General features: G+C 43.2%; 2 protein-coding genes across 3 annotated transcripts in view; one reads left to right on the top strand and one right to left on the bottom strand.

The window, feature by feature from the left end:
- Nucleotides 1–5,896, bottom strand: part of DUS4L (dihydrouridine synthase 4 like) — a 50,586-nt gene extending 44,690 nt beyond the window's left edge. For both annotated transcript variants that reach the window (XM_073619668.1, XM_073619669.1), the window contains exons 1-2: nt 5,780–5,896; nt 1,833–1,964 (exon numbers count right to left, since the gene is read on the bottom strand). In XM_073619668.1, the coding sequence (XP_073475769.1) occupies nt 1,833–1,963 (131 nt within the window). In that variant the 5' untranslated portion in view covers nt 1,964; nt 5,780–5,896. The remainder of the gene's footprint in view (nt 1–1,832; nt 1,965–5,779) is intronic.
- The window catches only part of COG5 (component of oligomeric golgi complex 5), a 541,624-nt gene continuing 523,840 nt past the window's right edge, over nt 5,755–23,538 (top strand). Inside the window, exons 1-3 of the mRNA XM_073619666.1 lie at nt 5,755–5,997; nt 11,224–11,363; nt 20,145–20,202. Coding sequence (XP_073475767.1) covers nt 5,895–5,997; nt 11,224–11,363; nt 20,145–20,202 — 301 coding nt within the window. The 5' untranslated portion in view covers nt 5,755–5,894. The remainder of the gene's footprint in view (nt 5,998–11,223; nt 11,364–20,144; nt 20,203–23,538) is intronic.

The raw sequence follows: 23,538 nt of genomic DNA, 5'->3' as shown, positions 1-23,538 counted from the left end.
ATTCTAACACATGCATATGCTTTGATCTAAACCATTCCATTTAGCTCTGACTGTATGTTTAGGGTTGTTGTCCTGCTGGAAGGTGAACCTCCATCCCAGTCTCAAGTCTTTTGCAGACTAACAGGATTTCTTCTAAGATTGCCCTGTATTTGGCTCCATCCATCTTCCTATCAACTCTGACCAGCTTCCCTGTCCCTGCTGAAGAAAAGCATCCCCACAACATGATGCTGCCATCACGTTTCACGGTGGGGATGGTGTGTTCAGGGCGATGTGCAGTGTTAGTTTTCCACCACACATAGCATTTTGCTTTTAGGCCAAAATGTTCAATTTTGGTCTCACCTTCTTCCACATGTTTGCTGTGCCCCCCACATGGCTTCTCGCAAACTGCAAACGGCTTTCTTTCAAAAATGGTTTTCTAACCATTCTTCCATAAAGGACAGATTTGTAGATTGCACGACTAATAGTTGTTTTGTGGACAGATTCTCCAACCTGAGCTGTGGATGTCTGCTGCTCCTCCAGAATTACCATGGGACTCTTGGCTGCTTCTCTGATTAATGCTCTCTTTGCCCGGCCAGTCAGTTTAGGTTAACGGCCATGTCTTGGTAGATTTGCAGTTGTGCCATACTCTTTCCATTTTCGGATAATGGATTGAACAGTGCTCTGTGAGATGTTCAAAGCTTGGGATATTTTATTTATAACCTAACCCTGCTTTAAACTTCTCTGCAACTTTATGCCTGACGTGTCTGGTGTGTTCCTTGATCTTCACGATGCTGTTTGTTCACTAAGATTATCTAACAAACCTCTGAGGGCTTCACGGAACAGCTTTATTTATACAGATTAAATTACACACACTGACTAATTAGGTAACTCCTGAAGGCAATTGGTTCCACTAGATTTTGGATGGGGGTATCGGAGTAAAGGGGGCTAAATACAAATGCACGCCTTTCACATATTTATTTGTAAACAATTTGGAAAACCATTTATCATTTTCCTTCCATTTCACAATTATGTGCCACTTTGTGTTGGTCTATCACATAAAATCCCAATAAAATACATTTACATTTTTGGTTGTAACATGACAAAATGTGGAAAATTTCAAGGTGTATGAATACTTTTTCAAGGCACTCTAGATGTGAACAACACTTATTGCTGCCAATGCTATTTTCCTTGATGTTGCATTATGGTTGCATTGGGCAATGCCACTAAACGCACCATGACGGCTCTGGTGTGAACCGGCCCTAAGGCCCCTTTCACACGGGCTGATTCTGTTTATCTCAGTAGGGGATCTGTCCTCTGATCCCCTGCTGACCTGAGTGGAGTGGGTGGATTACAGGTTTGTATCCACTCAGCTTATGCAGAGCGGACATGGACAGAGACATCTCTGCTCTATGGGCAATCGGATTTTACATCCGACTGTCCTCCAATCTGATCTGCCCAGACGGAGGGAAACAGATCCCCTTCTGTTTGTTTTTGTCAGATCGGATGTAGGTGGGTAAGTCCATTTACATCTGCCGCTCTATAGAGGAGAATTGAGGGTCCAATCGGGTCTGCCTGAAAAACGGACAGGTGGACCCGATTGGACTGCTCGTGTAAAAGAGGCTTAAGAGAGCTCACAGAAAGATGTCACTGTACTTAGCCAGTCATAAGTGGCTGAGGCATTCCCTGCCCCACACATACACGCCCCTTGTACATGTGCGGCTGCCCTGGCTACAGACGGTTGGCCAGGTAAAACACCATCTTCCTGGCAGGCATGCTCAGGTGGGTTGAGACAATGATCAGAACACATCCATACTCAGCATCAATACATCCATCACAAGTATGCTGACCCTTACTTGGAATATCGAACCATTGGTGCACATATTTTCACCACTTTATTAGTACCAAAGAGATCCAGCGGATTCCGAGGAAGCCCATTTCTGTCATCTCCTTGTGGCAGATACATAGGGACTGGAGAGTAATTCATCCTGCAGAGAGAACACAAAGAACTCATTCAACCTATTACTAGAGCTGTGCATCCTCACTAGTCTCACGATTCGATTTGGATTATCCTGTCACCGATTAGATTCTGCGATAAAACACGATTACTGTCCATAAGATAGTTACCACAGCTCTAGGTGACCGGGTTCAAGCTTCCCGTCCTCCGCTGTGTGGATGATTGCGAGAGCCCCAGGTGTCGGCAATTGCTATTCCAATGGTATGTGTGTGATGGAAAAATCTGGACAGCCGCACTCCGGATTGGAAAAGTGAAAAATAAAATCCTCTTTATTGAAAAAGTAATAACATGATTAAAATCCGTACATGGCTTTGTTGGGATAATGCAGCATAACCGCTAACGCGTTTCATGCTCCCATAGAGCGCTTACTCATAGCTGGTTTGTACAAAAGTGATCACGACTTATATACACATAATTTGTCTACCACATGACTACATATTGATTATCTGATTCTAAACAGCTGGTCGTTAGTCTGTGTGGGATTTTTTTGGCATAGATGTGATTGGATGTGCATCCTATAGTGGAATCACTAATGAAGACATGAATATATAAATGAAATGTGTTCATGTTGACAAATGTCAACATATATGAATGATAAAAAATTCTTTTCAAGGTTTTCGAAAAAACATATTTGTTGTTTTCCAAAATCACAAGAATGAGATGAGTGCTGGAATTTGACGTTCAAACGTATAAATTATCATACGGATAGGCGCAAGTATGGGCAAACTATGTGAACTGGTGGCTGCGGTATAATGTAAATGATGTATAGAGTGAAAATTGGGTCTATATGCATGTGGTAAAACCACACATCCCCCCACTCATACGAGCAAATGACTAGTGATAGTCTCATATAGTTTTGCCCATACACTTGAAGACAATTCATCGAGAGATGTGATTGCTTCAAAGAAAGACGTTCAGCAACGTTAATGTTGTGGTTTGATTGAACTCTCATGTGTTTTGAGTTTACACATATCCCCAGTAATCGATCCATTTTATTGGGCCACACATCCCCCCACTCATACGAGCAAATGACTAGTGATATGCATATATGCTTTCATTAAAAAAGAAACAATTTATTATATCTTTCGCATCTACTGTCACTTGAATCTCGTCTCTAATTAGACATTATTGTTTGATGGCAGCTGTAGGTAGACCATAACACTAACTTTGCACAAATGTTTGTACAAATGTTTTTTACCATATGTGTATATGGTTTATTACTTTCTCTGCAAAGTTCTCATGTGTTTTGAGTTGATTTAAGAGCTGTGGTCTTCAAAGGGGTAGATCAGTTGTTTATTTCACATAATAATTGGTTGAGTGAGATTGTAACTTATCCATTGATATAAACACATATATTGGATGAACCTGTCATATGGCCACTGCCAATACTATGCTATGCACAAAAGAATAGTGACAGGTGCGCAAACACTGTATTTTGTCCCATTTTTATCCACCTCATATAGTTCTGCCCATACACTTGAAGACAATTCATCGAGAGATGTGATTGCTTCAAAGAAAGACGTTCAGCAACGTTAATGTTGTTGCTTGATTGGGATGAATGCATCCCATACGGAATGATGCAAGGTTTTAAATGAGCACTTTTGTGAAACTGGAGTGGCGGGGTTATCAGTGAGTGATAAGTTTCATAATCTTTTATATGCTGCAAAGATTAAAATTCACACATGTAGGAATTGAAGCAAAAGCACTTATTCACACATAGACTCCTGTAAATCAAGAGATTATTGGACGCATCATTGTGACAGGACGCTAGTTTTCTGTCCAACTTCCAATTCACATACGTTATCACGTTTTTTGAAAGCTGAAATCGTCGTACACATACACATATATAAAGAATTGTTTTTTATTATTATTTCTTATTATTATTTATATTTTTACCTTTATGTGGTTAAATTTTTTATATATATGCACCATACACACATATTCAGTTTTTTTTTTTTTTTTTGACACCGCTAGTGGTGTTGGATGCACATTTTTTTACCACATGCATATAGACCCAATTTTCACTCTATACACCATTTACATTATACCGCAGCCACCAGTTCACATAGTTTGCCCATACTTGCGCCTATCCGTATGATAATTTATACGTTTGAACGTCAAATTCCAGCACTCATCTCATTCTTGTGATTTTGGAAAACAACAAATATGTTTTTTCGAAAACCTTGAAAAGAATTTTTTATCATTCATATATGTTGACATTTGTCAACATGAACACATTTCATTTATATATTCATGTCTTCATTAGTGATTCCACTATAGGATGCACATCCAATCACATCTATGCCAAAAAAATCCCACACAGACTAACGACCAGCTGTTTAGAATCAGATAATCAATATGTAGTCATGTGGTAGACAAATTATGTGTATATAAGTCGTGATCACTTTTGTACAAACCAGCTATGAGTAAGCGCTCTATGGGAGCATGAAACGTGTTAGCGGTTATGCTGCATTATCCCAACAAAGCCATGTACAGATTTTAATCATGTTATTACTTTTTCAATAAAGAGGATTTTATTTTTCACTTTTCCAATCCGGAGTGCGGCTGTCCAGATTTTTCCATCACACACATACGATTACTGTCCATGGTTTTCATCAAAATCCCATCAGTGCAGCCTCATCAGTGGCCATCAGTGAAGCCTCATCAGTGCCCATCAATGCAGCCTCCCAGTGTCCATCAGCACAGCCTCATCAGTGCCCATCAATGCAGCCCCACCAGTGCCCATCAAATGCAGCAGCACTAGTACCCATCAAATGCAGCCTCCCTTATCAGTGCCCATCAAATGCAGCCTCCCTCACCAGTGCCCATCAAATGCAGCTTACCAGTGCCTGGATCACACAGAGCGGGGAGCTTGAATTTGAATTGCCCGGCGGCCGCTGTCAACAAAGTCCTGCATCTTGGACTGGCTCCTATGATACATGTCAAACAGATTCAAATTCTTGGCATTGGATTAGTGTGCTGTCTATCATAGGAGCCGGTCTAGAAGGCGGGACTTTGTTAGAGAGGCCGCCGGGAAATTCAAATCCAAGGTCAGTGTCACAGTGGGAGATCCCTGCTCTGTGTGATCACACATACCGGTGGAGAGGAGAAGCAGGGGAGAATTTTGCCAGGGGTGTGCCGGGATGATGTCATTGATGAAATCCCGATTCAGCCATTCTCTGCATCGATGCAGAATCGTTTAAGACTTAAGTGCGATGCTACGATTATTTTCAACACCCCTACATATTACCACCTAGATAAGAATCTGACACAAAAACTACAACATTCAACTAAAGAGTGTTACAAATCAAACCATTTTACTTTAAAAGTGGAACTAAACCCTCCTATCAATTTCAGTCAAGGAAGCTGCTATTATGGCCTCTGATCTGCAACTGCCATGATGCTGCATATGTGATCAGTTATGACACCAGGCATTTGATGATGTGACAGTTTGGATAAAAGCACAAGCAGATGTGACAGTTATCATTCACAGCATAACAGGAATGTGACGGTTTCTGAAATCATTATATGGATGGGTTTAGTTCCATTTTAATACACCCTGACAAACAGGTAAGTACAATAAATGATCAGCAATAGAGATATTATACTGTTGGTCTGATTCATGAAGACAGGAGCAGACGTTGTCATAGTAACTGCAGTGTTTTACTTCCTGATAGATCAGGGCTGGCTGCTGTGGGCAGCTCCACTTCGCCCCATAGCAGGCTGTGTATCTCTCCTTGTCATGGAATACTGGACGCAGCTGGAATACTGAAGAATAGTACATACCGTCCAGGCACAACCAGGAAAGGAGCCTGGTCTCCTCAGCTGTTGTCATTACACAGCATGCTCTCCCTTCCTCATGTGACGTACACGTGTGCGCCGCCCGCCGGTGCGCGAGGTGATGACGTCACACGTGGTTGGCAGTAAGAGAGTTGCTGACATGGAAGGGAAAGACGGTGCAGAGGCTGGAGGAGCGCTGCCTGTCAGGGAGATGTTACGGGACGGTGAGTGGGGATGGGACACCTTTATGTCTTTTATGTCACTCCTGGGAGAGCCACATGGCAGAGGTGGCCACTACTTGCTGAATGTTGTCACTGAGCCTGAGAACATGGGAAGGGGGAGGACAGGTGGAAGTGTTGTTGGGGTAATGGTAATCTATTGCTGTACTTTATCATACTAAACACAGAAATGACTAAGAATGAGGCAGACAGAATGTGGAGCAGCTGTGCATGGTCAGTAGGGATAAGTGCTGGCGTGTTTTGGGATACCAACGTCCCATTACCCAAGGAGGCATCACTTCCCGTTCATGGGAGCATCTCTCAGCGGAGATCTGGCACAGCATTGTTGGGTGACTGGCTCCCTGTGACTCAGATGGACTGTGACAGGTACCCGGATGGACTGTGACAGGTACCCGGATGGACTGTGATGAACTGTGACAGGTACCCGGATGAACTGTGATGAACTGTGACAGGTACCCGGATGAACTGTGATGAACTGTGACGGGTACCCGGGTGGACTGTGACGGGTACCCGGGTGGACTGTGACGGGTACCCGGGTGGACTGTGACGGGTGCCCGGATGGACTGTGACAGGTGCTCGGATGGACTGTGAGAGGTACCCGGATGGACTGTGAGAGGTACCCGGATGGACTGTGAGAGGTACCCGGATGGACTGTGAGAGGTACCCGGATGGACTGTGAGAGGTACCCGGATGGACTGTGAGAGGTGCTTAGATGTACTCGGATGGACTGTGAGAGGTACTCGGATGGACTGTGACAGGTACCCGGATTGACTGTGACAGGTACCCGGATGTACTCGGACGGACTGTGACAGGTGCCCGGACGAACTGTGACAGGTGCCCGGACGGACTGTGACAGGTGCCCGGACGGACTGTGACAGGTGCCCGGACGGACTGTGACAGGTGCCCGGACGGACTGTGACGGGTGCTCGGATGGACTGTGACGGGTGCCCGGATGGACTGTGACGGGTACTCGGATGTACCCGGGTGGACTGTGACAGGTACCCGGATGGACTGTGACAGGTACCCGGATGAACTGTGATGGACTGTGACAGGTACCCGGATGGACTGTGACAGGTACCCGGATGAACTGTGATGGACTGTGACAGGTACCCGGATGGACTGTGACAGGTACCCGGATGGACTGTGACCTTTACCCGGATGGACTGTGACCGGTACTCTGATATACTCGGATGGACTGTGACAGGTACTCGGACGGATGAACTGTGACAGGTACTCGGATGTGCCCGGATGAACTGTGGCAGGTGCCCGGATGAACTGTGGCAGGTGCCTGGATGAACTGTGACAGGTGCCCGGATGAACTGTGACAGTTAATCGGATGGACTGTGACATGTACTCGGATGTACCCGAATGGACTGTGACAGGTACCCGGATGGACTGTGACAGGTACTTGGATGTACCCGGATGAACTCTGACGGCTACCTGGATGAACTGTGATGAACTGCGACAGGTACCCGGATGAACTGCGACAGGTACCCGGATGAACTGCGACAGGTACCCGGATGAATTGTGAGAGGTACCCGGATGAACTGTGAGAGGTACTCGGATGAACTGTGAGAGGTACTCGGATGAACTGTGAGAGGTACTCGGATGAACTGTGAGAGGTACTCGGATGAACTGTGAGAGGTACTCGGATGAACTGTGGCAGGTACTCGGATGAACTGTGGCAGGTACTCGGATGAACTGTGGCAGGTACTCGGATGAACTGTGGCAGGTACTCGGATGAACTGTGGCAGGTACTCGGATGAACTGTGGCAGGTACTCGGATGAACTGTGGCAGGTACTCGGATGAACTGTGGCAGGTACTCGGATGAACTGTGGCAGGTACTCGGATGAACTGTGGCAGGTACTCGGATGAACTGTGGCAGGTACTCGGATGAACTGTGGCAGGTACTCGGATGGACTGTGACAGGTACTCGGATGGACTGTGACATGTACTCGGATGTACCCGGATGAACTGTGACAGGTACCCGGATGAACTGTGGCAGGTACCCGGATGAACTGTGGCAGGTACCCGGATGAACTGTGGCAGGTACCCGGATGAACTGTGGCAGGTACCCGGATGAACTGTGGCAGGTACCCGGATGAACTGTGGCAGGTACTCGGATGTACCCGGATGAACTGTGACAGGTACCCGGATGAACTGTGATGGACTGTGACAGGTACCCGGATGAACTGTGATGGACTGTGACAGGTACTCTGATGTACCCGGATGGACTGTGACAGGTACCTGGATGGACTGTGACAGGTACTTGGATGTACCCGGATGAACTCTGACGGCTACCTGGATGAACTGTGATGAACTGCGACAGGTACCCGGATGAACTGCGACAGGTACCCGGATGAACTGCGACAGGTACCCGGATGAACTGCGACAGGTACCCGGATGAACTGCGACAGGTACCCGGATGAACTGCGACAGGTACCCGGATGAACTGCGGCAGGTACCCGGATGAACTGCGGCAGGTACCCGGATGAACTGCGGCAGGTACCCGGATGAACTGCGGCAGGTACCCGGATGAACTGCGGCAGGTACCCGGATGAACTGCGGCAGGTACCCGGATGAACTGCGGCAGGTACCCGGATGAACTGCGGCAGGTACCCGGATGAACTGCGATGAACTGTGACAGGTACCCGGATGAAGTCAAGGCTGATACACAGACCAGTGTTTACGTTATTCATATACCATGCGAGAAATGGATGAAAGAACTCACATATCGTAATAACGTAAACACTGGTCTGTGTATCAGCCTTGACTCAAGGCTGATACACAGACCAGTGTTTACGTTATTATGCTATGTGAGTTCTTTCATCCATTTCTCACATGGTATATGAATATTTGTTTGTGGCCTTCTATTGGGATATTACTTTTTGTGTCATTGCGGTGACTGTGGATGCTGAACTGCCTCCTTGGTTTGGAATCTATTGAGGATATCTGAGGAGATGCACCCTTTTGACCAGCTGGTCTCAAAGACTTTATGACTTGGATGACATAAGTCTCCCCAAGTCAACAACTTCTGGTAAGCCCCTTAATATCCTCGGTGATGGCCTCTTCACCAATCATACCTTACCTGCATACTTTGATTGTCTCTAAACTTCTACAAGTATACAGCTTCTCCACTTATCTGCTACTTCAATCTGCGATCCAACATGGCCGTTCAAGATGTACTCTTGTGATCAGTTGGTCTCACAGCCTTTGTGACTTGGATGGCATAAGTCTTCCCAAGTCATTTGCTTCTGGTAAGCCCCCTAAGACCCTGGGTGGTGGCTTTCTCACTATTCTTACAATTTTCTACAACGTTGGTGGACTCTGATAATTACAGTCTCCTGTGGTGTTAACCCCATTTAGGGTTTTATGGACTTTATTGGTTCTTATATTTGAATCACTGTTCACATATTTTGGTTTTCTTTTCCAATATAGTTTTTAGAGCTCTGTACACCATATATGCACCATATACAGTGCAATGTAACAATTTCATATTAATATTTGATTATATTGTATGTCATTATTTATACACTTAATTTAGGTTTAAGACACTGTTTTAATTTTTTGAGTTTATAGCACTACACTTTTTTACACTTTTATTTATTACTTGGGTCTATAGTTGTGTTGGCCGCTGTTTACTTACATTCTAGGCAGCACTGTATTATTTATTTCTTTATATCATTTTGATGCGGGGGGAACGAAGCCTCGCTCCTCTCCCTCTCCTCTCTGCGGCGCCGGCATTGTCACTGTGGGCGCCCGACTGCACGCACTGCGCACTATGACTTGCCAGGCAATTATCTGGGACCTGTGACATGACCCAGATTGCCGAGAGGGAGGGGGGAGAGGTCAACTTGCTTCTGGTGCTGCGGTGCCCCGGGAGGAAGTTGGAGCTCTAAATTGAGGGTATCCCCCCCCCCCCCCAAAAAAAATGATTTGCAAAATGTGGCATGTCAGGGGGTCACCTGCACTTAAAGCGGAAGTTCCGGGGAGAATGGAGTATGTTGCTAAAAGTTCAGAGAGATAATGGGGTACCAAGCCACAAAGAGCTCTATAGGTTCCTAAAGTCTATGCAAAACCTGATGGGTAGCCAGTGCAAGGATAGGGGTAATATAGTCACTTATTACCAGACCTAGTCAGGCTTCTGTCTGCAGAATTTTGTACGTGTTGTGACTTTTAGTCACTAACCCAATATAGATATGTGGATATGAGGTTCTGATTTTCTTGATCAGTGTCCTTGCTCCAGGTAAGTAACTCAGAAAATTCTGAAGCCAGAGGATTAGCATACTTTCAGTGAGACTTTGCAAGGAGGTGAGTTATGACAGCCTCCCAGTTTATCTCAGGAATGGTTTACTTTAAATCAGTTTTATAAAAATAAAAGGCATTCTAAAAAAAAATAATTGTAAAGGCGTTCCAAAACAAGTCCTTACTGACCTCTGTAGCTGCAGGCATGGGGGGGGGGGGCAAATCATCCTCAAATTTTCTTCTGTTCACAGGAGAAACAATAAGGTAGTTTATGTTGGCTCTCTCAGCAACTAACCTCTCCTCCCAGAGCACACCTACTGTGTCTACATTAGAAATAAGAAAACATGGAGTTTGCTGGAAGGGAGAAAAGGAATAAACGGAGCTGCTTGTAAGGGGGAGCAGTATGTGCTGAGCTGCTGAGAGGGAGGAGTAGGGTGAATTGGCCTGCTAAGAAAATGATCTTGGTGCTTCTGCTGGGAACTTTAAGAATTAATTACTTCACACTGCCCACGGCTACGGGGATCAGTGAGGGTTTGTTTAAGGCTTGCTTACTGATTGTTGATGATTTGTAATTGCTTGAATGTCTATAGCATGGCCACAGGTTCATTTTTTAAGGTGAATTTGTGACAAAACTGGGTGATTAAAACTGTTAAACATGGAGACTACCATTGTTCATGTCTCATTCTGTACATGCTAGTTGTCTAGCTATTGTGCTGACTCTCTTAGTTTGCTACTTTAAAACATTATCTGAAAACAATTTAGAAATTCTCACTTTCTTGTGACTCTACAGAATGTGTTAAAGCAGAACTCCAGGCAGAACTCCTACATACTGAAAAAAACAGCATTATCAATTGATGCATTTTAAGTCTAAAAGGAATATTATACTATGTGTTTTCAGAATCAAAGAATTTTCTTAATAAAGTTATTAAAATTGATTGCCATGTATATCTTTTTTTTTTTTCCAGAATGCTACACTGACTTTCTACGTGATGATTTTGATGTTAAAACATACACCTCCCAGTCCATCCATCAGGCTGTGATTGCAGAACAGCTGGCAAAGCTTGCTCAGGGCATCAGTCAGTTGGATAAAGAATTGCATTTACAGGTATTGCAGTGAAGTATGGACATATTGCAACTTATTTGCTAAGATTATGGAACAAACTGCTTGCTGTGGTATAGGCTACACAGGAAGCGTGTAGTAGCGATTAATCTCATGTGATCACATGATGCTCAAATTTGTTTTGTATGCTCTACATGTGTATCTGTAGAGAGCTATAGTCATGGCTGAAAATATTGGCACCCCTGCATTTCTGTCAGACAATGCACCACTTTGCCCAGAAAATAGTTGCGATTATAAATGTTTAGGCATTCTCATGATTATTTGTTTTGTTTGTATTGGTATGACACAAAAAAGTGGAGAAACAAAAAGCCAAATCTGACACATTCCATGCAAAACTCCAAAAATGGACTGGACCAAATTATTGGTACCTTCTCAAAATTGTAAGAAATAATTGCTCTCCAAGTTTGTGATCCTGTAATTTGTAATTAAACTCACCTGTATCAATTAACAGTTGCTTACAATATAGAAATCACACCGCAAACCAGTTAAAACGGTCAACAATTGATTCAACCTATCTGTTGTGTGTCTCTGTGTGCCACATGGAGAAGAGAAAGAGCAGCAAAGAATTGTCTGAGGATTTGAGAACAAAAATTGTGAAAAAGCATGGACAATCTCAAGGTTACACGTTCATCTCCAGAGATTTCAATGTTCCTGTGTCCACTGTGCGCAACATTGTCAAGAAGTTTACAGCCCATGGCACTGTAGCTAATCTTCCTGGATGTGGACGAAAGAGAAAAATTGATCAAAGATTGCAACAAAGGATTGTTTGGTGGATAAAGAACCTCGATCAACTTCCAGAAAAATTCAAGCTGACCTTCAGGCACAGGGTACAACCGTGTCAGCTCGCACTATATATCACCATCTGAATGATAAGGGACACTATGGTAGGAGACCCAAAAGGACCCCACTGCTGACACAGAGACATAGAAAAGCCAGATTGGAGTTTGCTAAAACCTACCTGAGGAAGGCAAAATGTTTTGGGAGAATGTGCTGTGGACAGACGAAACAGAATTACAGCTTTTTGGTAAAGCCAATCATTCTACGATTTTCAAAAAAAGAAACAGGGCCTTTAAAGAAAAGAATACAGTAAAACATGGTATAGGTTCACTGATGTTTTAGGGTTGCTTTGCTGCTTCAGGCACTGGATGACTTGACTGTGTGTATGGCATTATGAAATCTGAACACTACCAAAGAATTCTGGGATGCAATGTAGGGCCCAGTGTCAGAAAGTTGGGTCTCTGTCAAAGGTCATGGGTCTTACAACAGGACAACGACCCAGAGCACACATCAAAAGAACCCAGAAATGGTTTAAGACACTGGAGAGTACTGAACTGGCCAGCAATGTGTCCAGATCTAAATCCCATAGAGCACCTTTTGGAGAGATCTCAAAACAGCAGTTGGGAAAGAGAACCCTTCCAATCTGAGGGACCTGATACAGTTGGCGAAAGAAGAGTGGTCCAAAATTCCAGTAGAGCGGTGTAAGAAACTCATTAATGGTTACAGGAAGTGATTGATTTTAGTTTTTTATTCCTAGGGGTGTGCTACCAAATATTAAAGTTGTTCTAAAGGCAGAAGGTTTTTTTTCTTATCTTTTTGTGTCAAACCAATACAAACAAAAGACCTAAACATTTGTAATTGCAACAATTTTCTGGCCGAAGTAAAGCATTATCTTACAGAAATGCAGGGGTGCCAATGTTTTTGGCCATGACTGTATATTGTTCAATATCTTTAGTCTCTACTCTTTGAGATTTATTATTTATCGATTTTAGTAGTGCAATTGAGTTACAAAAAAAAAAATCACCCGTGTCGCTACAGTCAAAGAAAGCACAAGGGTATGTTAGATTTGCTCATTAATGCCCCTGCAGACTCCACCTAATCTGCATTGCAGATTAATCCTGGGTGGGGTGTTTTTTTTTTTTTTTTTGCTTTTGTTTCTGAAGAATAAGTGGCCTTTCATTATAAATAATGTTACCTAGAGTCGTGTGAAAAAATACTCCCCATGGAAATTAATTTATTTAATATATTTGAACAGGAAAACATCATAGCTTTATTTAGACAGTGCCTACATTTATAGTATAGGGTGTGTGACAGTCCTCCTATGCCCAGCCATGGTATGAAAACAATTTTGTGTTACCCAAGGTTCTCCTCCAAATAGGTTGAGGGGCCCCAGGGTACTTGACTCGTACAGAGGAAACTGGATTTTCACCTTCCTCAGAGGTTGGTGAAACTCGGAGTCTGGAGGCTTTGTGGAGACCTGGCAGGAATGAATTCTTGAATCCTGGGTCCAGAATTTTGTAGACAACAGCACACTGGTTGTGCAGGTGTGTACAAGGCTTTTATTAGATGTGTGTCTATAGTTCAGGCCTCTGCCCTGGTGACTAGAGGAGGTCTCAGCACAGCCCCCTTCAACCACACTAATACTTGAGCCCATCTTTATCCATCGATGTTGCAGGGGTGTCTAAGCTTCCCAGGACACCCCTCCTCATTGGCTGAGACAGCAGCGTGACGCGCTTGACTCCCTATGTTTTCAATAAAAATTAGTCAGCCAATCAGGAGTGAGAGGAGGCAGGGCCGGGTCACGGCTCTGTGTCTGAGGGACCCGAGAAAAATGGAGGATCCTGCCTGTTCTGTGCAAAACCAACTGCATAGAGCAAGTAAGTATAACATGTTTGTTATTTTTAAAAACAAAAAAAACGACACTTTATAATTCCTTTAAAATTTGGTGCCAATGAATAGAATCTCCTTAGAGAGTATACATGATTACAGTTCACCATTAAACATTAAACATATAGGCAAAGGCCAGGCCTTCTAGAGCAGTGTTCTGTGGGCTAGTGAATCAAAGATAGATTCTTGATTGTGGTAATAGTAGACACATTTGGTGCAAATGGAAGCGTTTCAGGAGAACAACCTCATAACAATTGTGAAGAATGGTGGTGAAAATTTCATGGTTTGGGCTTGCTTTGCTGCTTCAGGCCCTGGGCAGATTGCGTTTATCAAGTCAACTATACAGTGTGCATCATATCAAAGTGTGCATGATGAGAATGTTATGCCATCTGTCAGAAAGTTCTGCAAACAAGCTTTTTTTTATTCTGAAAATCCACCAAAGAATGATTGAAAAGAAGGAATGGGGGTTATAGACTGGCCTACCGAAATCCCTGATTTGTTTGAGGTTGTATAGCTCAAATGTAGTGCCTGCTAGCGCGTACAGTCCACGCCAGAAGTTATCATTTAATGGCTTGTTGATTCTCTCATATTTTAAAGGAAAGTTCAAATAAGGTTCCATAAAAACAAAATCTATGAATTTCCCCCTGAAGGGGTTTGAGCATTTCCATCCAAAGAAAATACACTTTCAGCCTCCAGGCATATACAGTTGTGCTCATAAGTTTACATACCCCGGGAGAATTTATGATTTCTTGGCCATTTTTCAGAGAATATGAATGATAACACAAAACTTTTCTTTCACTCATGGTTAGTGTTTGGCTGAAGACATTTATTATCAATAAACTGTGTTTACTCTTTTTAAATCATAAATGACAACAGAAACTATCCAAATTACCCTGATCAAAAGTTTACATACCCTGAAGATTTTGGCCTGATAACATACACACAAGTTGTCACAAAGGGGTTTGAATGGCTATTAAAGGTAACCAATCCTCACCTGTGATCTGTTTGATTGTAATTAGTGTGTGTGTGTATAAAAGGTCAATGAGTTTCTGGACTCCTGACAGACCCTTGCATCTTTCATCCAGTGCTGCACTGACCTTTCTGGATTCTGAGTCATGGGGAAAGCAAAAGAATTGTCAAAGGATCGTCCGGAAAAGGTAGTTAAACTGTATAAAACAGAAAAGGGAAATAAAAAGATATCCAAGGAATTGAGAATGCCAGCCAGCAGTGTTCAAACTCTAATCAAGAAGTGAAAAATGAGGGGTTCTGTTGAAACCAAATCACGGTCAGATAGACCAACTAAAATTTCAGCCACAACTGCCAGGAAAATTGTTCGGGATGCAAAGAAAAACCCACAAATAACTTTAGGTGAAATACAAGACCCTCTGAAAACATGTGGTGTGGCTGTTTCAAGATGCACAATAAGGAGGCACTTGAAGAAAGATGGGCTGCATGGTCGAGTCGCCAGTAGAAAGCCATTACTACGCAAATGCCACAAAGTATCCCGCTTACAATACGCCAAACAGCACAGAGACAAGCCTCAAACCTTCTGGCACAAAGTCATTTGGAGTCATGAGACCAATATTGAGCTTTTTGGCCACAACCATAAACGATACATTTGGAGAGGAGTCAACAAGGCCTATGATGAAAGGTACACCATTCCTACTGTGAAACATGGAGTTGGATCGCTGATGTTTTGGGGATGTGTGAGCTTCAAAGGCACAGGAAATTTGGTCAAAATTGATGGCAAGATGAATGCAGTATGTTATCAAAAAATACTGGAGGAACATTTGCATTCATCAGCCAGGAAGCTGCGCATGGGACGTGCCTGGACATTCCAACATGACAATGATCCAAAACACAAGGCCCAAGTCGACCTGTCATTGGCTACAGCAGAATAAAGTGAAGGTTCTGCAGTGGTCATCTCAGTCTCCTGACTTCAATATCATTGAGCCACTCTCGGGGGAGATCTCAAACGTGCCGTTCACGCAAGACAGCCCAAGAATTTACAGGAATTGGAGGCTTTTTGCCAAGGGGAATGGGAAGCTTTACTATCTGAGAAGATAAAGAGCCTCATCCACAAATACCACAAGACTTCAAGCTGTCATTGATGTTAAAGGGGGCAATTCATGGTATTAAGAATTGTGGTATGTAAACTTTTGTTCAGGGTGATTTGGGTAGTTTCTGTTGCCATTATGATTTAAAAAGAGTAAACACAGTTGATAATAAATGGCTTCAGCCAAACACTAACCATGAGTGAAAGAAAAGTTTTTGTGTTATTCATATTCTCTGAAAAATGGCCAAGAAATCATAAATTCTGCCAGGGTGTGTAAACTTATGAGCACAACTGTACATGCAGCACTTCTGGCTTACACATACTACAGTGCTGCTCAGGCCTTCCACTTTAGGCCCTGATCTGTCTCCCACCGATCATTTTCTTGCCAACACTGCTCATATAGATAGCAGCCCCTGGCTGCTGTGAATCTCAGGCTTGGGTCTCTGGATTTCCCCGTGCACAACTGGACTCCTCGGGAAGGTGGAGCCCAGAACCATGGTCAGATGTCTACAAAAAGGCTTGCACACACCTGTGCAATCAGTGTGCTGGCTGTTCACAAACTCTGGACCCAGGACTGGTGACTTCATCCCACCCGGATCGCTAAGAAATCTCCGGGCTCCAGGTCCCAAAATGGATTTCTCTAAACAATGAGGAAACTGAAAAGCCAGTTACCTCCTAATTAAGCAAACCCCCTGGAGCCCCTCAACCTGCCTGGTTGAGAATCCTGGGTTAACACCAACCCAGTGGGGCATTGCACTGCCACAATACGTATATATTGATATTTTTCTAAAGTCATATTCTAGGGCAGCATCTGAAAGATAGGACTCCTCCCACCTACAAACAGGAAACACAATGTCTACCATTACAAAAAGTTCACACACACCTGCATGCCTCAGTTCTTGTTTCCTCCGGACCAACAAGATCTTCACACAGTTTATTTTCATCCAGGTCTTTGTGCTAGTTGCAGGGGCCTCCCTGTTTGACTGCCTCCACAAGCAGGGGGAGATCAGGCAGGACCAGGACATGGGTGACTGGAGGACCTTCCCAGGGGGAGTCCTTTAGCCTGAGGCTTCACTTCCACTGGCGAGTAAGCAACCATCCCCCCAGCTGCTGGCATTTGTGTGATGGCCTCCCTGGGTGTTTCTCCCTCATTACTGCAATGCCAGGAGGCAAATGGGCGCTCGATCTCCTCCCCCCCCCCCCCCCAGGCACTGGCTTATGGCTGCTGTTTTCGCTATGGAACATGGTGGACCAAGATGGTGGCGGCTTGCTACCGGGATGCTGATCATATCTTTTTCGGCTTCCATGTCACTTCCAGGAAGCATGTTTTCTGAACCTGGAACGATGCATTTCTAATATTACTGAAGCCAGAAACCTACAGCAGTGTGGGGAACAAAGCACACAATCAGCGGGTATGTGTCCACCTATACTACTGACTGGGCAGCTGGTGGTGGGGCCAGAGCAGGGGCAGGGAAAGCTTTTAAAGGGGCATGTGTCTGATGTTCACGTAAGCTGACCGTGTCAGACACTGCACCATACTGCCCAGCAGATCCTGCGAGTCAGGAGAGCTCCAAGGTAAGCCAGAGTACACCGGGTCACCTCTGTCTTCACCTATCACTGTGTACCATGTGCTCACTATAGTGTAGTGTGTTTTTGCCACTCCTCATTCCGGGTGCCTTTGTTGCTGTTTCAGGAAAAAAGCCCCAGTAGAGAAAAAGGCTAAGACCAGCAACAAAGTATGTACCTCTTGTCACCACAGACTTTACTCAGATTGGACAAAACCGCTGTGTTAAAAGTGTATAAACAAACTAGTCACAAGGGTTTTTCAAAGACATGCTGTCTTCCTTTTAGGAAAGAAATGTAGGTTACGCTTGGCCACCGCGTCCAGCGATACACAATATACAAACCCCAGCTGGTGTGGGCCTAAGCGACACCCCCATCCACCAACCAGGCTGCTCTTCCATTCTGCAGTGGAGAAGATCCTGGCAGATCCGATCAGAAAAAAGACTCAGAAGATTCTAAGTCAGAGGATGGCTTCTGCTCAGACTCTGAAGAAGAAGAATCCCAAAGTCTTCTCTTCCCGTTGGAGGACACAGAAGAGCTTTTAAGATACCCTGGGCATAAAAGAACAGAACGTCGAACTTTCCTTATATGATAAAATGTATAAGAGCTTGCAACCTAAGAAACCTAAACCCTAAAAGATCTAATCAAAAAAGAGTGGGATAAACCAGAAAGGGGAAAAAAAAAGTCACTCAAGCCATATACAAAGAAGTATGCAAAAAATGTGTATCTTTGTGCACGGAAAAAGGTAGAATAGAGCTCAAATTGACCCACAGTCTAATGCCCTGTACACACGGTCGGACTTTGGACATTCTGACAACAAAATCCTAGGATTTTTTCCGACGGATGTTGGCTCAAACTTGTCTTGCATACACACGGTCACACAAAGTTGTCGGAAATTCCAATCGTTCTAAACGCGGTGACGTAAAACACGTACGTCTGGACTATAAACGGGGCAGTGGCCAATAGCTTTCATCTCTTTATTTATTCTGAGCATGCGTGGCACTTTGTCTGTCGGATTTGTGTACACACGATCGGAATTTTCGACAACGGATTTTGTTGTCGGAAAATTTTATATCCTGCTCCCAAACTTTGTGTGTCGGAAAATCCAATGGAAAATGTGTGATGGAGCCTACACACGGTCGGAATTTCCGACAACAAGGTCCTATCACACATTTTCTGTCGGAAAATCCGACCGTGTGTACGGGGCATAAGACCCCATACACACTATTTAGATTTTCTGCAGATTTTTGTCTTCAGATTTACCAAAACATATAATATGAGGTCAAAGTTTAAGAGTTTCAATTTGTATGCAATCAGGCAGGCCCTTGCACTACATGGTTTTGGTAAATCTGAAGACAAAAATCTGCAGAAAATCTAATAGTGTGTATGAGGTCTTAGACTTTTTTCAGGATAGAGCTGACAAATTCTCACACAAGACCCTAAAAGTTCAGGTGGCAGCACTGTCGTCTTTTTTTTTTTTTAATACAAAACTGGCAGAGGACTCGCTTATTAAAAAATTCCTATATTTGGTATGTAAAACTAAGTTTACAAGCATCAGGAAGTTTTCTTCATGGGACATATCCACGATTCTGCACAGATTCTTAGCCACTCCATTAGAACCCCTAGATGAGTGTTCGGATAAAATTCTCACTCTAAAAACGGTACTTCCAGTCTCACTAGTCTCTGTAAGAAGGGTGAGCAAAATACAGATCTTGTCAATGCTTGAACCATACTCCACAATTCACCTAGACAAAATAATCCTCTTGCTAGATCCAGCCTTCCTACCAAAAGTCCCCTCAACATTTCACAGATCGCAAAATACTATTATTCCTTCTCTCCCAGCTACCTTGACAGCAAGAATAGAGAAACATACTCCAAATAGGTTATGAGGATTTTTCTTACATGCAATCTAGAAAGAACCAAGGATTGGCAGAAATTGTCATTATTATTTGTCCTTTTCTCAGGATCTAATAAAGGTCAGTGAGCTTCAAAAAGATCGCCATAACACTTACATATCAGGCACAAAACCTTTCACCTCCAAGTGGGGTCACAGCTCACTCAACCAGAGCATGGGCTTCTTCTTTTGTGGAAAAAGCAGGGGCAATGCACAATTCAGAGTGCAGGGGTTAGGAGTATGTAACACAAAGGGTGCAGGGGTCAGGGGGTACATAAGGCACAAAATGCAGGGGCCAGGTGTATGTAATGCACAGAGTGCATGGGTAAGGAGTGCAAAATGAAGAGAGCAGGAGTGTCAAGAAATACTTACCCCACTCATCCCCCAACACCCAAAAACACATTGAGCACCAATATGCATGCTAAGCCAAAGTTTTCTCAAAAGAAAAATGCAGAAATCCCAGCCTCCTCCCAGCACAGTTCCCCTCACTCCAGCGCAAATCATCTTCCTCCTCCAAAATCCCCCCTCCCAGCACAAATCCTTTTCCGCAGCCTTATTTTTTTTTTACAATAATATTTTTTATTTTTAGGTAGTTGCACGACATGAAGACCTATTGGCACAAGCAACTGGTATGGAGTCTCTAGAGGGTACGTTTTTGACTTTTTTTTTTTTTTTTTTTTAATACCCTGTAAGTTTTCAATTTCCAATGTCATGACAGTTGTATTGGATGATACATTTTTGGCTACCCTAAAATACTTTTTACAAATCCATTTTTTTAAATTTTGAAATTTGGTGTTTAACACTTTACAAATGAAGGTAGTATTGTGGAAAGGGATATTATGTTATGTTATTGCCGTACGTACAAATAAATAACTGCATTGCTCCATTATTAAAAACAGTGGATAAAATGAAACTATACATTTTCACAAATATCTATCCATGCTCCAAGAGACTGTTGGAGGCAACCATGAGTACAGCTTGTATATAGGAATGAATGGGGCTATGGCGCCTATGTCTGGTTAGGAGAGGGAGAAAATAATTTTCATAGGTGGGTTTTGAATTACTGCTGCTCAGTACATTAGTAAATCTATCAGCATGGAGTATTATTTCTATTTACAAGGTTTTATAATTTTGCAAAATCAGTTTAGATCTGCTACTGAGCTTGTGAAACATTGTATGCAAGTTATAAAACTGGGCCTGAAAGCTAAGGCAGACCATTTGCTTCATTTTAGAGATCAGGGCCTCATGCACACAGTGGGAGAGATTTACTAAAACTGGTGCAACTGTGCATAGTAACCAGCTGCGCATAATCAACTTCTAAGTTCAGCTTGTTCAATTCAGCTTTGAGCATTTTCAAACTGCTCTGTAGCAAAATCACGGTGAAACGCATATGCATTTTTGTGATGATTTTGTTTCAGATGCGTTCCTGCAGCATTTTTTGGTTGCCTGCGTCCGTAAAAAAGGGACATGTGTCGCAAAAATGCACCAAAAAGACGCAATATGTGGTGCTTTTTGCAGCATTTTCCATTCATTTCAATGGGGAGCTGCGTTTTTGGTACAGTTTTCAAAACCGTACTAAAGATGCAGCATGCAGGACATGCACGCGGGTGACCCAAGATCACCTTACAAAGATAACAAAGCAAAAAAGTAAATACGTTACATAACCATTAAAGTACAAAAACAAAACCATGACTGCACCACACTTGTAAAGCAGTGGTGTGAAGAGCCCCATAGGATTTAACGGGAAACATTTTTCTTGCAAACCAAAAATCCAGGAAAAACGTATCAGTGTGAAGGGCCCTAAAACATAATGGGGGAAAAAAAAAATGATTTGATCTCCTGCAGATTTTGTAAGTTTAATCATCATAGGTGTATTTTAAATGATAGAGACAGAATATCAACCAAAAATCCAGAAACGTATGATACAAATGTTTTTAATTTGAGTTGCAGGTCAGTGAGTAAAATAAGTATTTGATCCCCTACCAGCCAACAATAATTCTGGCTCCCACAGACTGGCTACAGTATCTGCTCATGTGGTACATGTCAACTCAAGACTGTGCTCCTAACGACAACTCGTTATGTGTATAAAAGACACCTGCCCACAGAATCTTTCTTCCATTCAAACCTCATCATCATGGGCAAGACCAAAGATCTGTCAAAGGATGTCATGGACAAGATTGTAGACATGCCCAATTCTGAAATGGGCTACAAAGACCATCAGAAAGAAGCTTGGTGAGAAGGAGACAACTGTTGGAGCGATTATTGGCAAATGGAAGAAATACAAAATTGCCATCAATCACCCTCGGCCTGGAGCTCCACGCATGGTTTCGCCTCATGGGGTAAGGATGATCATGATAAAAGTGGAAGGATCAGCCCAGGACTACACGGGAGGAGCTTGTGAATGATCTCAAGGCAGTTGGGACCACAGTCACCAAACAAACCATTGGTAACACAATACACTGCCATGGATTGAAATTCTGCAGCACCTGCAAGGTCCCTCTCCTGAAGAAGGCACATGTACAGGCCTATCTGAAGTCTGCCAATTAACATCTAAATAAATGATTCAGAGAAGGATTGGGAGAAAGTACTGTGGTCAGATGAGACCAAAATTTAGCTTTTTGGCATTAACTCAATTTGCCGTGTTTGGAGGAAGAAAAATGCTCACTCTGACCCTAAGAACACCATCTCTACAGTCAAGCAGGGAGGTGGAAACATTATGCTTTGGGGCTGTTTCTCTGCTGAAGGTACAGGCCTGCTTTGCTGCTTTGAGGCGCCAAAGGACATGTATTGTAAAATATTGGATGAGAACCTTCTTCCTTCAGCCAGAACACTGAAGATGGGTCATGGATGGGTCTTCCAGTATGACAATGACCCAAAACATACCGCCAGGGCAACAAAGGAGTGGCTCAAGAAGACGCACATTAAGGTCATGGGGTGGCCTAGCCAGTCTCCAGACCTTAATCCTATAGAAAATTTATGGAGGGAGTTGAAATTTTTGAGTTGCCAAGCGACAGCCGAGAAACCTTAAGTATTTCGAAAAGATCTGTATAGAAGAGTGGCCCAAAATCCCTTCTGAGATGTGTTCAAATCTGGTAACCAACTACAAGAAACATCTTATCTATGTGCTTGCCAACAGGAGTTTTTCCACCAAGTCCTAAGTCATGTTTTGCTTGGGGATTAAATAATTATTTGACTTACCGAACTGCAACTCCATTTATAACATTTGTATCGTGTTTTTTCGGGATTTTTAGTTGCTATGCTGTCTCTTTCATTTAAAATACTCCTATGATAAAAATTTTATAGACCCTTCATTTTTGTAAGTGAGCAAACTTACAAAATCTGCAGGGGATCAGATAATTCTTTTCCCCACTTTAGAAACTGGTTATTATACACAGTTGCACCAATTTTAGTATGTGCCTGCTTATCCCTTCTTAGGGCCAGTTCACACCAGATGCAGTTCCGTGTGCTTTTTTTCTGCACAAAATGCATGCACAGTGTTTTCCATGTATTCCAATAGCTCTAGTTCACACCATGCAGTAGTTTCCAGTGCAGTGACTGACCGGAAACTGACTACACTGGTGTGATCTAGAACCATTGGAATACATGGAAAACACTGTGCATGCATTTTCACGGCCAGTTCACACCACAAAAATGCACTCCGGGTATGTTCCAGATCAGTTTTTGCTTACAGTTCACACCACAAAAATGCACTCCGGGTATGTTCCAGATCAGTTTTTGCTTATAGTTCACATCACACGCAGTTCCAGTACGTTTTTGATACCATTTGCTATGTTCCAGTACAGTTCTGTGCAGAAAAAATGCAGCATGCTCTACTTTTTGTTTTACTGCACTGGTGTGAACTAGCACTAAGTGCAGAAAAAAACGCACAGAACTGCATCTGGTGTGAACAAGCACTAAGGCCTGGTTCACACCTATGCGTTTTTTTAATGCGTTTTCAGTTTTGCAGAAACCCACTATAGTCC

This window comes from Aquarana catesbeiana, linkage group LG03 (genome assembly GCF_042186555.1).
Source record: "Aquarana catesbeiana isolate 2022-GZ linkage group LG03, ASM4218655v1, whole genome shotgun sequence".
NCBI classification, from domain to species: Eukaryota; Metazoa; Chordata; class Amphibia; order Anura; family Ranidae; genus Aquarana; species Aquarana catesbeiana.
Note: the sequence above shows the minus strand (reverse complement) of the source record. Positions and strands in the feature narration are given on the sequence as shown.